This window comes from Gymnogyps californianus, chromosome 2, assembly GCF_018139145.2.
Source record: "Gymnogyps californianus isolate 813 chromosome 2, ASM1813914v2, whole genome shotgun sequence".
In the NCBI taxonomy this organism is placed as follows: Eukaryota; Metazoa; Chordata; class Aves; order Accipitriformes; family Cathartidae; genus Gymnogyps; species Gymnogyps californianus.
The window spans coordinates 15,664,089-15,679,254 of NC_059472.1; the positions used below are offsets into that span (position 1 = coordinate 15,664,089).

Consider the following 15,166-nt stretch of genomic DNA (forward strand, 5'->3'; position numbering starts at 1 on the left):
GAAAGCCTTAATACTAGTAACAAATTGCCATTCTGTAGTTAATGAATATTGCTAGAGCTTTCAACAGAAGCCTTCGTGGATAGCAATGGGTGAGGGATACCTGAATCTTCAGGCCATCAAACTCTGAGATGAGGGTTAGAGGCCATGTTAATACTCAAGATGATTTTCTAATGCCAGGTAATATTTGTTCCAGCTACTTAATTCTATGAGTCTGAATATACTTCAGGTGTACTTCTTAGAGTTTGTATAGAACTTAAGCTAAACTTTAAGATATCCTTGTCAGTTTATTTGTATTAAATACAAACATACATTGGCTAAAAAGTAAATATGTCAAGAAGATGGTTAGAAGTTGTAGGCCTTGTCTGCATTGGTATTTGCACCAGTGTGAGATATGACTGATTTAATCAAAGATTGTTACTTTAAGCTTCATTACATCATCCCTGATTTGGTGATGGTGTCGTGTTCCTAATGGTTTGTATTCTCATCTATGGTATATAGAGGGTTTTTTAGTATTTGTTTAACATAGATAAAAACATGTGAGTCTACCTTTTTAAAAACACTCTGACATTATTGAATTGTTTTTCAATAGTTACTCTACTCATAGTTGTGATATTTAAGTTGCTTGTGCCTTGTTTTCTTATTACCAGCCATTTTTGTCCTAAAGGCGTATGATAGATAGGATTGTATCCCCAGCTGTTAATAGGGAAAGCCTAGTTAGCTTCTTGGGTGAGGAGCTCTGTAGGATGATACGTTTGATCATAGTAAGTGAAATAAGGTACCATGTTTACTGAAAATCAGTTTTTGAGACTCATCTTGCAAATGTTTGTTTAAGCACTTTTTTAAATGACAACTTTTGACACTCTTGGAAAGAAAGCAATCAATTCCGCAGTTGTTTGAGTAACTGGTAATAATAGTGAAGCCTGTATTGAACTAGCTAAAAATCCTTGACATTTTTTAAGTTGTGATGATTGTGCTTTTTCTGGCTTTTCTTGTGGTTTCTTCCCTTCTCCTTTACCCTTTTTGAAGACTGAGCAAGAATGCCTAGACTGTGTGTTCTGCCTGCTGTTCTCTGTACAGTTTCTTGACATTGCAGAGCTGTAGAACGGGATTTTAGGGTATATCGTTCTTCAGGCTGTATTGTGTTTTGTGTGTCCTCCAAAGGAGTTCAAATGGAATTTTAAGTTGAAGTTTAATCTCTTTGACTTTTCCTTGACCTGTTTCCCTAAAAATTTAGATCAGATTATGCTGGCACTGAGAGTTAGTGTGTGAATTGAATACTAGCTTGATGTGTTCATGGATACCTTGAACCATGGAGAAGACAGAAGCGTTTTGTGTTAGCTGGGTGATATGTATGTACTTCCTATTAATCTTCAGGTATAATGAGTTGCATGAATCTAACCCAGAGGGGAACTTCTGACATATAATCCGTGTTTACATTCAGAAGAGAAAGCGTTAATGTGTACTAGCAAGTTGAAATGTCAAGAACCTCCATGGAATATAACACTTTTCAGGCTTAGTGAAGATTTCTTAACCTGAAATGGGTAAAGTACCCACATCATGGTGGTCTGAGGATTAAAATTTCAGTGTGTTTTGTCAGTGGATAGCAGGTATACTTGCTAACAGAGCACAAACTAAATGATTTGTAACAGTGCATTGGTGCACTCAGCATCTACTAAGTGTCATGGTAAGTATACTCTAGTGAGGCATTTAGAACTAGAACATCTGGTATCACTTCGTACCGTGAAACTAGTGTGCTGACAAAAGGAGTTAATCTAAATGCGGAGGTGGCTTAAATGTGTTGAGCAGTGTTACACTTCAAGACTTGAAGGGGAAAATATTATTTCGAAACAGCCTTTTCTTTTTTTTCTGTGTGCAGGGAGAAAAAATGTGTTGCCCTCTACACTGCTGTCATTAACAGTTAAACTTCTCATTATTTTTTGTTCCTGTTATGTGCATATCAAACTGGTCTCTTGCCTTGTAATTATGTATACATAGCTGTTGAAAACAGTAAATCGTGCTCGTGTGATACCTATTTGGCTGTGTTAATACCAAGGAAAATAGTATTTCCACCAAATATCTTTCAAATAACTTACTACATTTTAATGATTAAAATGTCACATCAGAAACAAACGAGATAATAAGCATTACCTTTGTGTCTTATTTAGGTGTTAAATTCGACTCTGGTATCTACGAGTGGGGAAGTGACAATTGCTGGCTTTGTTGCTGAGACAATGCATTATGTCCTCTTGCACACTGAAACATTGTTAAATATTCTCCTTTGCTTTTCAGTTTATTGTGACAAAATTAGACCTTTACAGCTGACATGCAGCATGGTGTAGTTGAGGGAAGCATACAAGATAAGGCAGGCCATGGGTAGAAAAACAGCAGGTACGGATACTGAAAGGCCCTTTGTGGTATGTATAAAATGAACATCTTTATGCCTTATTATGTCTTAGGACTTTTTCTTCCACCTTTTAAATAAATCCTACAGACCTTATGAGAGGCCTTGTAAGAAGAGGAACAAGTCTTTTGTTTTTTTTCTAGTCTTTGAAAAAAGATAACGTATTTTCAACTTATTGTTGCTATAGTCTTTTTTTATTAATGTTTCATTGCCAGAGACATTTTTTGGGTATGATTACTTTGTGTGTTATTTTTCCATATTTACACATATGCTCAAAATACATTCTCAATGATGGTACAGTTTTGAGCATGCTGTTCTTTCATATTTTTTTTTTTTGCAGTCTTCAGGCAGCGTTAAGATTGCAGAGATGTGATACCTGCTTTAACCTACTTTAATGACAATACTTAGCAGTTCGATTATGTTACCACATAACATAATGGTATCATCTTAACGGAAAGTAAATAAATTGTTAATATAATAAATTGGAAAATTTCAGGCTTGTATAATAAGTATTCTTGTTAGGATTTTGTAAGATTATTCAGTAATCTAAAATCAAGAATGCAAAGCAAAGACAATATAACTTATTTAACTTTGATAATGTCTTTTGTAACGTGCATACACAAGGTTATTTAGGAATAAGCGTGGGAATATTCTTGGATGATGTGTGTGGATACGTGTTTCAGATAAGCATTTTATTCATTTCTTTTGGCTTAATCTAATTTTAAAGTTAGAGAGGCTTATTTACTTACTGGAGTTTGAAGATGCACCTGAATTTTGCTGTATGCGTGCAATAACAGGCTAATTCTCTTTTATAAATATTTGGCCTTTTACTGGAAAAGGAGGGTTAGGGTGTTGCTTTGAGTATATAAGGCTTGTCAGTTTCTGCCTTTGTCCTGCTTAAACATTATATCCTGCTTTGCAGTCCATTTGCTGCGCATCCTTCCCATTCCATGGGGCCCTGTATCTGTGCAATACGCAATATACATAGCTATTTGTGTTAAGCAAGCGTCATGCCCATTTTGTGTTTAGGATCTTAGTTGGAGGTGTAAGTCACTTCTTGTCAATATTTGGGTTTTTTATGCATATCTGAGGAAAACAGGCAGTCTCATTGACAAAATTCTTCATTAACATAGGGCTGAGTTTTGAGCACTTAGGACTCAGTTATTTTTTACTATTACATTATTATCAGTGCAAAAAACCTAACTGTCTTAAAGCTTTTTAAACTTTAGATGACGTATAGGGTATTTACTGCAGCTATCATATCACTTTTGGGGAACAATCTGAAAGCCACACTGCCTTATCCATTGGCGCGCTCAGTGATAAAATTAGAATGGTTGTTTTTAGTCTCAGTGCCACAGTAGCTGTTACTAGAAGTGGAGCTCTTCTGGAAGTGGTTTTCACATGGCCATGTTCAGATGGTGATACAAAGGCAAGTCTTATCTCTATTTGAAAGATGGAGAAGCTGAAGCTTACCAGCAATAACTGACTTTCATGTTTTTCCCTCAATTTTATACTTTAAGTCAGCAGGAAAACTGAAACTCAGTCCAGGCTTGGCTCTCTGGATTGCACTACCTCTTACTAGGAGGATCTGTCTCTGTCGCAGCCACTTAGCACATAACCAAGCATTTTCCAGAAATGATAAGTGCTTGAATGTGGAAAAGATTGTTGCACAAAAGGTTATAAATTATTAAAATGACATGGAAGTCATGTCCAGTAGGGATTTTACTGGTTACTTGGAAGCATCTGTTGAATGCATATGGAAGTCATGATTTTAAGACACACCCTTAAACAGTATACGTATTCCAGTTCTGTTGTGCAGGGTATGGTCTTTGAAAAAGATCAGTAGTCTCAGCTCAGCCCTGACTCCCTCCTCCCCATCTAGCTCTGCCCTATTTTACTACTTTTTGAAGGTCAAATAGATAAGGGTAACTGTCTTGCGGTTTTTCTTCAGCTTCAAAATGATAAGAGTTTGGCACAATCTGATTAAAAAATAGGCTGTTAAATAAAATTTGCTACTGCTGCTTTTGGCTGTCATCTTTAAATCTTTTTATAGGAAGCTGCTAGAAGTTGATGCTGAAGAGAAAGCCTTTTACTTGCAAATACACTACTAGCTCAATGAGCACTGAATATTTGAACGATGGTGATTCACTAATACATAGAACGTATGTATCGACTGTATGTTGAAGTATAAGCGTAAGGCTCTGGTGTATCACGTGGAAAATGTTGAAACTGTGCCTGCCTTTACTGCTTCTATATAATTTCCATATGTTGTGCTCTAAAGGAGTATATTCATCAGCTTTCATTCTTGAAATGATGGTTAGGTATTGAATTCATTAAAAATAATAAATATAAATTGTATTGGCAATTTACGAAAATTGCCTAAAGTACTGAATGTTTTCAAAAGGTTTGAGTTCGGTGAGATTTGTGAAATAGGAGAAATAATACACTAAGTAGTCCTGGGGAAATGCTCCGTCCCGCTTGTAACTAGCAGAACTTTGGACATTAATCTTATTACAGCCCTATCGCTGCCTCCTAACAGTATGCTAATAACATCTAATGCCCTGCTGCTTGCACGATTGAAATCCTGGGGCTGCCTTACAGAAATGTTTCTACAAGGAAGTGATTCTGCAGTGCCTGTGGCCCTGACGGTTTCCATGGGAATGAGCATGAATCCATGTACTGTGAAAGGTGTTATGAAACTTTGTATCGCAGAGAAATACATTATACCAGTGTGTGAACAGGGTAATGGAGAATTTAAATACACAAATGTAATGGCACATTTTGACTTACATTGAGACAATATTTAAAGTGTACTAATGGCTTGTGAATAACCGTGGAGATGGTTGTTAACCTGAACTGTTGTGTAGTCCAAAAAAAAAAAAAAAAACCTCACCAACCAAAACAAATGAAAATGTAGCAGGACAAAAATCAGGAAGAGATTGGTCTGTTTTGTAAAACACACCTTGATTAACATTCAATATTTTTCTATGTTTTAAGAAACTTTGCTTTTCTCCGCTGTTTAATGACTTTTTCCTTTGGTGCACCACAGTTTATGTTTGACTTCTTCCCTTTGCAAGAACAAGCAGCTCGCTTGGACATGAGTAAATAAATGACTTAAACAGATGTTTCATGGTACCTACAAGACATATCTGATTAATGTAAGTTCCTGACAGAGTCAAGGAAAACCACAGCCTATGAAAAACCAACAGGCCTCTAACCAAAACCCAGTAATCTCCCCTTCTAATGTTGTATTTGTACAGAAACAGGCTTAGTGTCAGTCCTATTTCAGTTCTTCAGGCTGAATTCCACCTACTTGTTTATGTCAGTAGCAAAATCTTTTTCATACTATATTTTAGATAAGATATTTGCCAGTTTTAGTTCTAGGTATTAACTAATGTTTTTTTTCATGTTCTGTGTCTGGTTTTACATAAAATCAGTGATTTTTATAATTTGGAGTAGCTTTTTTTTTTTAATAGGCTTTATGGGTTTTTTTAAATCCCTAAAGCTTTTGAAGTATCCCAGTAATAGAATGAGTGAGAAGCTAATCCATGTGTACAGCAGCTGGATATGCTTCCAGTAAGTACAATGTATGTGTAAATCACTTGGCAGTGTACGTAGTGAGCCTGGACTTGCACTGTGTGAATGACCAGCTTTGCTGGAAGACTGGGACTGTTGGAAGGTGCAGGCAGGCTTTACCACCATAGATGAAGGCCCTGTTCTTGTTAGACTGGATTTCCCTCTTGCTTGAAGGGAAATTCTAGAGCTTTTGAATTGCCGCAGTTTGGAAGTAGTTCCTCTTAAAAAGAGAAATAACAAAACAACTGAAAGAGCAGATACTTATGAAGTATTTTATATGGGGCATTACCTGGTGGTGGTTTAAGCTTTGCATTCAGTTTGCATTGAATGTGTTGCTGAGATACACATAATCTGTGTAACAGAGTTACAGAAAGTGAAAAAGGAACTGAATGTTTACTTTTTCTAGACTGAGCTTCAGGGTAAGCAAGGTACAGCTTTTCCAGCCGTGCCTCAAAGAGTGGACATAACCAGTTAAGGTTCAGGAAGGAGTGATAAAATGCTTCTTGGCCTGTCACTGAATTTGAGTTGTGCTTTGAGTCAGCCGCTTACTGAGATAAAGCGGCAAGGTATATTCTGTCTAGCTTAATACTATGTATGGATATTGTCACCTTCTTTGTACTGTTGGAAAAAAAGACAACACAGGAAAGTGTAGAGTTAGATGGCTATAAGCACTTTATGAGGCAGGAGGTAACATGGAAAACCATCAAGATTTGTATAATTACAGGGTGATAGGGTTCCTAAACCAAGTAGAAGTGACTGAAAATACTAATGTTAAATCAATAATATGTTATGATTTGGGTAGTTTTCTTCAGCCTAATGTACATATTGTGGAGCTGCACTCCTTTTTGAAGGTTACTGATGTTCCCTTTTGTACTTAAATAATCTGAAATCTTGAGGTTTACAAACTAAGCAGGTGATATGGTACAAACTGATGTAATAAGTCACCCAGGGAACAAAAAGCTTTTAGTGCTTTTCATATGATTCCTAGTATTCAAATAGTACACAAGCATGTAACATTCCCCGTGCCCACCCCCCCCCCTCCCCCCCCCCCAAAAAAAAAAACCAAAACCCTATGTCCTGGTTTCGGCTGGGACAGAGTTAACTCTCTTCTTAGTAGCTGGTACAGTGCTGGGTTTTGGATTTAGTGTGAGAATGATGTTGATAACACTCTGATGTTTTAGTTGTTGCTAAGTAGCGCTTATCTTAAGCCAAGGACTTTTCAGTTTCGCATGCTCTGCCAGCAAGCAGGTGTGTAAGAAGCTGGGAGGGAGCAGAGCCGGGGCAGCCGACCCGAACTAGCCAAAGGGGTATTCCATACCATGGAACGTCATGCCCAGTATAGAAACAGGGGGGAGTTGGCCGGGAGGGACGGATTGTGGCTCTGTCATCGGTCAGTGGGTGGTGAGCGATTGCATTATGCATCGTTGGTTCCCCCCGCCCCCTTTTTTTCCTCTCTTTTTTTTTTTTGTTATATTCCTTTTCATTATTATTATTATATTTCATTATTATTAGTATTATATTTTACTTTAGTTATTAAACCATTCTTATCTCAGCCCACGAGTTTTACCTTCTTTTGCAATTCTCCTCCCCATCCCACTGGGAGCAGGGGCAGGGAGAGTGAGGGAGCAGCTGCGTGGTGCTTAGCTGCTGACTGGGGTTAAACCACGACACCCTACAGTTCAGGATGGAATATTTTCCATTCAATTTAACAAGGATTTCCAAAATTATTTGGTACTGAGGACCTACATGAGACAAAACCAACAGAATCCTATGATTTATAATTTCTGTGTGAAAATATGTGTAGTATCCCCTGCTTGAGGATCACCTCAGATCAATATGCATTGCTTATAATAGTTGAATTCAGGCTCAGCTCCAGGAAATTTCCCTCTCATGTCAAAAACAGATTTTTATATTTGTACCTTATTGAGATGGTATGAAATGGCATGCATCATTTTGTTATACCTCCTGTATAATTATTGTTTTTAAGCCCCAAATTTCTGTCAAGTTCAGAAGTAAGATTTTAACATCTGGTGTTTATTAGCTGTTGAGTGACGTAAAATGTAAGCTTACTATTCAAAGAACTGTATTTCCAAAGGCTTTGTAAATGTTGGTGTTAGGGCTCTAGCCAGTCAAGATAAAGGTAAAACATGGTGGGGTGTTTGAGGCCTTCTGTCCAAAGGATGACTATTATACTTGCTAAACAGAACAGTGAGGGCTAAGACTCATTATTTCTGAACTTGCTGTTCAGAAACAACATTTTTTAAAGTTACCTTGGTTTTCAGGTCTACTCAGTCTTGTCCTTTTGGCCTTAGATTTTGTACAGTATGTTCAGATTAAGTATCTTTCTGATTACTTGTCAGGGAATTAAAATACCTTTTTTTTTGGCCACCAATCATAGTTAGGATTGAAGGTATCTGTCAAAACAATTACTTTAAGATGTTGAAGGTCTTAATGGAAAACAATAATTTTTTTTTACTTTTCCTGAGATAAAATTGGTCTAACAGTTGTAAGAGCTTTTATTCCAAAGTTAAGCGTGAGGAAAAAAAGAATAAATGTTTAGACACCAGTCATGTCAGGAATGGTCAAAAAATCAGCACTGTTGAATAAGAGAATCTAGAAAAATTCAAAAAGAACAATCTCTGCAGATGATCTAGAATATGCATTTAAGTGAATTCAGGATTTGATTTTCAGTAGCGATTGTCATATTTCTCAAGATTAGTATAACGTGGAAAATTCAGTTTCACCTCTAATCTTCAGTTCACCTCACGGCACGACTTTGTGGTGGCAGTCTTGCATCGTGAAACTTCATATCCAACACCTAGAAGACTAGGATATCAACCTGTTGATTTTGTGCTTTTGATGCAGTATCTGTCAGACAGTGCTTTCTAGAACATGTTTCTGTGGACTGCACTGATTAAGTTTGGAATTTTTTGTGTGTGTGTGTAAACATCTGTCTCCTTAATCATCTGGAGGAGAGCGTTATGTGTATTAGACATATGGTTTCTTACTCTTAACTGTTGCAGCGGTATCTTTAATTTACTTCAGAGTTCCTTTTCTCCTGGCAGGAAAGTTGAGAGACTTTGTTACCATCTTATCAAGTGGTGCTATAGCCAGGAGACAAATCGGCTCAAGGCAAATTTTTGCTTGGTCAGCTTCCAGAACTTGTCTTTTCTAAGTGTAGGATAAGCACTTATCTGTAGTGTGTAAAAACAAAACCACCAAAAAACCCACCTCATCTGGAACTATTAAAAAATGTTAATGTTGCCCATGTTTCACTCTGTCTTGCTCTAGTTTTCTCTTATTTTTTTTTTCAAGTCTTTGTTTAAAAACAAAGCCATTCCATGCTTACCTTAACTGTTTAATTAAATTTAATTTCTGTGTAGCTAATTGGTTAAGTTTCAGTACAGTGCAGGTTGTAGATTTGCTTTTGGTGTAGTGCGTGCTGGGGAAGCAGGCAGGGCCACTAAATTAGTGTAAAATTTGGTATGTCTTCATTTGGATATTATTGAACAGGTGAACTAGCTCTCTTTTTCCAGAAGTGCCATATATGCATTTTATGTGTGTCAGGTAGATGTCTTAATTTTGGGCATCTCTGATTTTAGCACAATTCAAACTCAATTACATGAGTTGTTGTTAGTCATGATAGTTGAGATCTGTCCATTTACAAAAACACCTTAACGATTCTCTCTTGAACTTTGTCTGTGCTAGGATTTTAAGTAAAATTGCTCATACTGTGATGCTTAAATGTAGAAGTTCATGGTTTGAGTTTTAAGAATTCATATGGAGAAGGCTCCATATGTGATACGGATGTATTCAAAGTATATCACACACTATTAATGGTAATAGCTTTCAAGACTCTTTTGCCAACCTAAATATTGATCGCAGTTTCACTAGTGTTAAATAGTGAGAGGATGTGGGCATTGTGGCACCTTCCACATTTGATGCCCATGTCGGTTATGGTTGGTTTGAAAACAGCTACATTACACAGGATGGGGAGAGAGTGTAAATAACACTTTCCCCAGATGCTGGCAATTGGTGCTTGTGGTTGTGCCGACAAAGCTGTCTTGGGTGGGAAAAAATGTTAAGCATTCAAAAAGATTTAAATACTTCATTTAAGACTGTAAATCAGCTTGTTACATCATGTATCCAGTGGGCTAACGGAAGCGCTCTCTTGTTTGATATCTCATCTGTAAGACACAGCACAGGTACTGGAAATCTGGTTTCAATGTGGTGACTTTCAGCTCTCTGGAACACGATCATAAATGAATCTTCAGTGCTTTGATTTGCTGTTGTCACTCTTTAGAGAAACACAGAAACATGCATCTTGGCATATTCGTGTCCTTAGAGTGGAATCTTCCCAGGACCCCCCAAAGGCTTACGATACTTCAGCTGATGGTTCATGTTATAGGTATTTCTGTAATGAGATACAAACTTTTGGAATTAACAACTGTCAAGTCGGGATGTAGCCAAAGTTAAAATTCGGCATTACACTCCTACAGCTAAAATATGTATCTTTGAAGTTTTTAATAGTTTCAGAATGGTTCTTTTTTGTAGTATGACTTCATTCTTAATGTTTGAGCAGTGCTTTGAAGATCTGAAGATTAGAAACACTGCTGAACTGCAAGCTTTTTTTGTGTGTGTTAATTGAAGATTAATGGCCATTAAAATCTGACAAGTGGCTACTCCAAGTGATTAAATTATTTTGGTGTTTTGAACACTAAATTTACAAGGCTGGGGGACTCTGAGTTTTATTAAGGAGTTATTTGTATATCATTTTCTAAAGAGTCTTTGTGTACCTGAATATTTCTTACATACTAATTGTATTTACTAAATCAAGCTGCATACGATTATTGACTTGTGTGTTCAGAGGTATCAGAATTTAGAAATATGATTTTTTTTTTTTTTTTTTTTAAACAATAAGTCAAATTACTTGATACCTTTTCTGCTTGAGTACATAGCATTTCCTGGTTGACCAGCTGCATTACTTAAATAACAGTGACAGTTGAAATGTGGTTTGGTTACTGTTAATTTCATGTAGCAATGGTATAGCAGTGAAGGGTCGAAGGGTATTTAAAAACAATTATAGTTTGCACAAAGAGGCGGTATCTCTTAGTAGATGAATAGGTGGATGGGCATTGTAAGTAGTGTTTGGAAAGTGAGTCAGCATTGGATGAAAGATGGGTTGTACTGGTGTTCATTTGGATTTCTTTGGGATATTTTTTTCTGTGTCATTTGGAAAAATTAATTTGTATTTCTCTGTGTTGTGTTACTTGCATTATTTATATTAACACTTCTTACATTTATTTTCAGACCAATAAAACTATCCTGATTCTGTTCTCATGCTTCATAAACATAACATCTTTTCTGGGAAATGTCTAGATGCAAGTTAGTGTTCATTTTTTTGGGTATGTGTGATTTACTCAATATGAAGTATTGGTTTGTACAGTCAAATCACGAAATGTCATGGCATTGTTTGTATAGTGATCAGCTCTTCCTGCTGTATCTAGACTAGCAAACAAATGCAAACAACATTTTTAATGTTTGAAACCGGTCTTGTTATCACTAGAGAAATAGTTCTACTTTACACTTGAAGGTCTGTTTTTAGTACTGAAATGCAAGTTCCACTGCATGTTTGCCTCTTGGTCATATGGTATTATTTTGATGGCAGGTTTTTCAATCCAAGTTTAAGAGCCTGCTGTACTAAAGACTTGTCTTATGCGCTAAATAAAACTCTTTGGATGCATTTCTCAGGCTTGTTCATTTATCTTTTTATAAATGATTTCAGTAGCTAATGTATTTTCCAGTGTAGTCATAAACCTGAACTTCCGCAGCTTGCTAACGGGTGTGAAATTTAGAGTAGTGAGTTCATGACCTCTGCTGCCTTCCTCAGACTCCATTAGAAAACAAGCTTGCAGGTAGGCCTAAATTGGGGTCTGTATCTCCCTGGATAATATCTGCTGTGGTCTTCAGGCTGGAGATTGAAAAATGCAGACTTGTGTAATAACTTCACTGTGTATTGGCGTATTTGGTTAGCATTTAAGAGTTTTGAACTCCTAGTTTTATCTCTCTGAAAAATCATTGATACTCTGTGACAGCCCATGCTCTTTTCATTTGCTGCTGCTTTCTGTGAGCAATTATGATCAGAAATGCTGTGATAAAATTGGCATCGTATCACAAATGCTCCTGGAATGGAATCAGACAGGCAAACAGGATTCACCGTAACAGGGACAGGCAGCGTGCTTAGAAAACTCAAGAGCAAATGAGGAGAAAAATACTGGAAAAGGTGAAGCTTACAAGATTGTAAAGATGTTGAGAGTAGTTACAGGCAGAGAGCATGCTGTGCTGTCATCTGTCCAGTTAGTTATGGATTCCTTGACTGTGGAAGACAGAGCTTATGGCAAATATGTGATAAACCTTAACTTTACACGAAATGCAAGCTGCATATTATTTATATGCTGGCTCTGTGGTAGAAGGCATCCATCTTCTACATCCAGATGATCTTGAACTGGTGTTTGCTGCTTTCAGCACTGCTAAATTCTACTTCACTGCCCACTGACCTTAATTTCCTTGCTGTTTTCCCATGAAATGAGATTTGTAACACCGAAGTATCTCTTTGTCTCTCTGCTCTGTAGACTTGTTTTAACAAATTGGATAAAAAGGTATGGCTTCAAAGGACTTGAGGGACAGATGTGAATGTGAATTGGGGTGAAACAGTGTTACCTACCTGTGATTGAGAAGCTTCAATGCAAGTGTATCTAGATGCAAGAGAAAGAACGAGTGAGTGATATTGTGAAAAAAAAAAAAAAAAAGGAATCAGTGGGTGTTAGTCCTGTTTGATACTTATATCCAACTTAGTTGGAAAAAGGTATTTCTTTTCCATTCTCCCCCCACCCTCCCAAAGTGGGCTGTACGTGAGGCTCGTTTTCCCATTTTACCCGAAGAAGGCAATGTATTTGTAAAAAAACTTCTTTTCTAGTCACTTTTTTCCTCCATTTAACCTATGTTGTGGTGCTTTAATTCATTAATGGTGTTTTTAAAATTGTGACATAATGTTCTGCTAAACAACCAAGGAGAAAGCTAGGGACAAATATATGTTTGTGATGTGTAAATATGAGCTTAACTGCCCCCCCTGCCCCATAGAATGTTCACTAAATACCAGTATTTGTACAAAATCTGCTCTCAGTGTGGTTGAGCTGAAATCCATTAGACTAGCCTCTTTGCCAACAGACATTAAAGTAGTATTGCTTTAATAACAAAATAGTCATCGGACATTTTCTGTTGTATTTTGCTTGGATGGATTAGGGTTTAGTGAAATAAAACCCACTTTTGCTGGACAAAGCATAAGTTCTTTCAATTCTGTGTTTGTGGTTAGTGTCTTATCTTGTTCTGGTTCTTGTTAAGCATAGAATTTTACTTAAGTGTAAAGCATTTCTAGCAAATGATTGACTGTTTTTGAGTGTTTTTGTTCATGCTGTTCCAATTTACCATATCATCTCATGAGAATTATTCATTGTAGAGTTCAGATTTAGGGAAGGAAGTGAGAATTATATTATTAAAAATATGATGAGTAATTTGTACTCCTTTTTTGCTTTATCATTCATTATTCTTAAATATCCTATGACACATAGTTTACAAAAATATAAATTACATTATCATCTGAAGTAAAACTGCAATGAGACGTAGTTTTGAAGGTTAATGTAACTGAAATTTGATGCATTTTGTGCCTTTAAAAAATTTCCTACCAGTTTCTGCAGTTACTTTCAAGGTCTTTTGATAGTTTCTTGTGCAATGTTTCCCTCAGGAGGGAGCTTATTGCCCCTGCAAGATAGCTTTTAACAGTTACAGCAACAAAGTAAAGTAAAAAAGATCAATACTTCATTTTAGAAGGGTGTTTCGGAAAATTGGTTCAAAACTGTGTTTTGACCATTCATTTAATGGTCTTTTTTATTCTCCTGTAATATTAGGATGGCCTCCAGTTCTTCAACCTGTATTAAAATTGCTGGTGTTTAAGCCACTAGCTCACTTGGTTTGCAACTCTAATTTATGCAACACTTCAATAATTTAAAAATTCCAAATATATAGTTTGAGGACAAAAAAACCCATTGCATAATATGGCTTTCTTGTCTTTGTGTTGTAGGTTGTGTTAAAGATCATTAAACATTACCAGGAAGAAGGACAGGGGAATGAAGTGGTCCAGGGAGTGCTGCTGGGTCTTGTGGTGGATGACAGACTTGAAATCACAAATTGCTTCCCTTTCCCTCAGCACACAGAAGATGATGCAGACTTTGATGAAGGTAATGGTTACAGTTTTGCAAAACTTTAGGTAAAAAAAAAAAATCCAAAAGTGCAAAAAAGGATTCTACCCTCCCCCCCCCAGTGACCAGAAGCTTGTATGTGATCAGAGAGTGTTTTTATTTGACTTGAGGTATCAATGGGTTACTCACAATGCCATCCTGTGTATCCAACTGAAATCGTGTCTATGTAAGAAAAGTTATAGGGATGAATACTGTATTATATGAACACACTTATTTTAGAGTAGGACTGTCCACACAGGAAGTTGCATAAGTTTCCAGTTTATAATTTATATAGACTAAAGCTTTTTATGAAAATGGCTGTGTGTGTATATGTGTATATATATATACAGGTACGTGTATGTAGTCAGTCATATAGATTGCCTGTCTGTGGATTTATTTGTATGTGTTAAGTATTCCTTGAAAGCCTGGAAAACAGAGCTTTTTAAGTTTAAGAGGTACTGGTTAACTTGAAATCTGGGTAATATTTTTGCTTTTCCAAGTGAGCTAGAAGTAGCATCGGTGGTTTCTATCTGTCTTGGTGGTGTTTCCTTGCTGGTCCTAGTAATGTTTTGTTATTGCCACTGTACGTCAGTATAATCGGCTTGACACAGAATGGTATAAAATTTATAAAGTAAACTCGAAAGGCTTACAATTCTAATCTTGGTAATGTGTGTGTGTGTGTATTTAATGATACTAGTAGAAACGCTTCTTTGTTAGGGCTTAGAGAGAGAAGTTTAACTTCAAGAGTAACTGAAGAGGCAATATAGTCAAAGTAGTTGCGGTTGGAAGCTTGATTCTGTCTAATTTTGATAATTCAGTCTGAGCGAGATTACTTAATCTTTTAAGTATAAAATGCTTTTTCTTGCTTATAATGAGATTAGATATTACTAATTCA

The 15,166-nt window shown here is 36.6% G+C and overlaps 1 protein-coding gene across 1 annotated transcript in view; it reads left to right on the plus strand.

The window, feature by feature from the left end:
• EIF3H (eukaryotic translation initiation factor 3 subunit H) overlaps positions 1 to 15,166 on the plus strand; it is an 89,242-nt gene that overhangs the window by 8,143 nt on the left and 65,933 nt on the right. Inside the window, exon 2 of the mRNA XM_050891568.1 lies at positions 14,115 to 14,271. Coding sequence (XP_050747525.1) covers positions 14,115 to 14,271 — 157 coding nt within the window. The remainder of the gene's footprint in view (positions 1 to 14,114; positions 14,272 to 15,166) is intronic.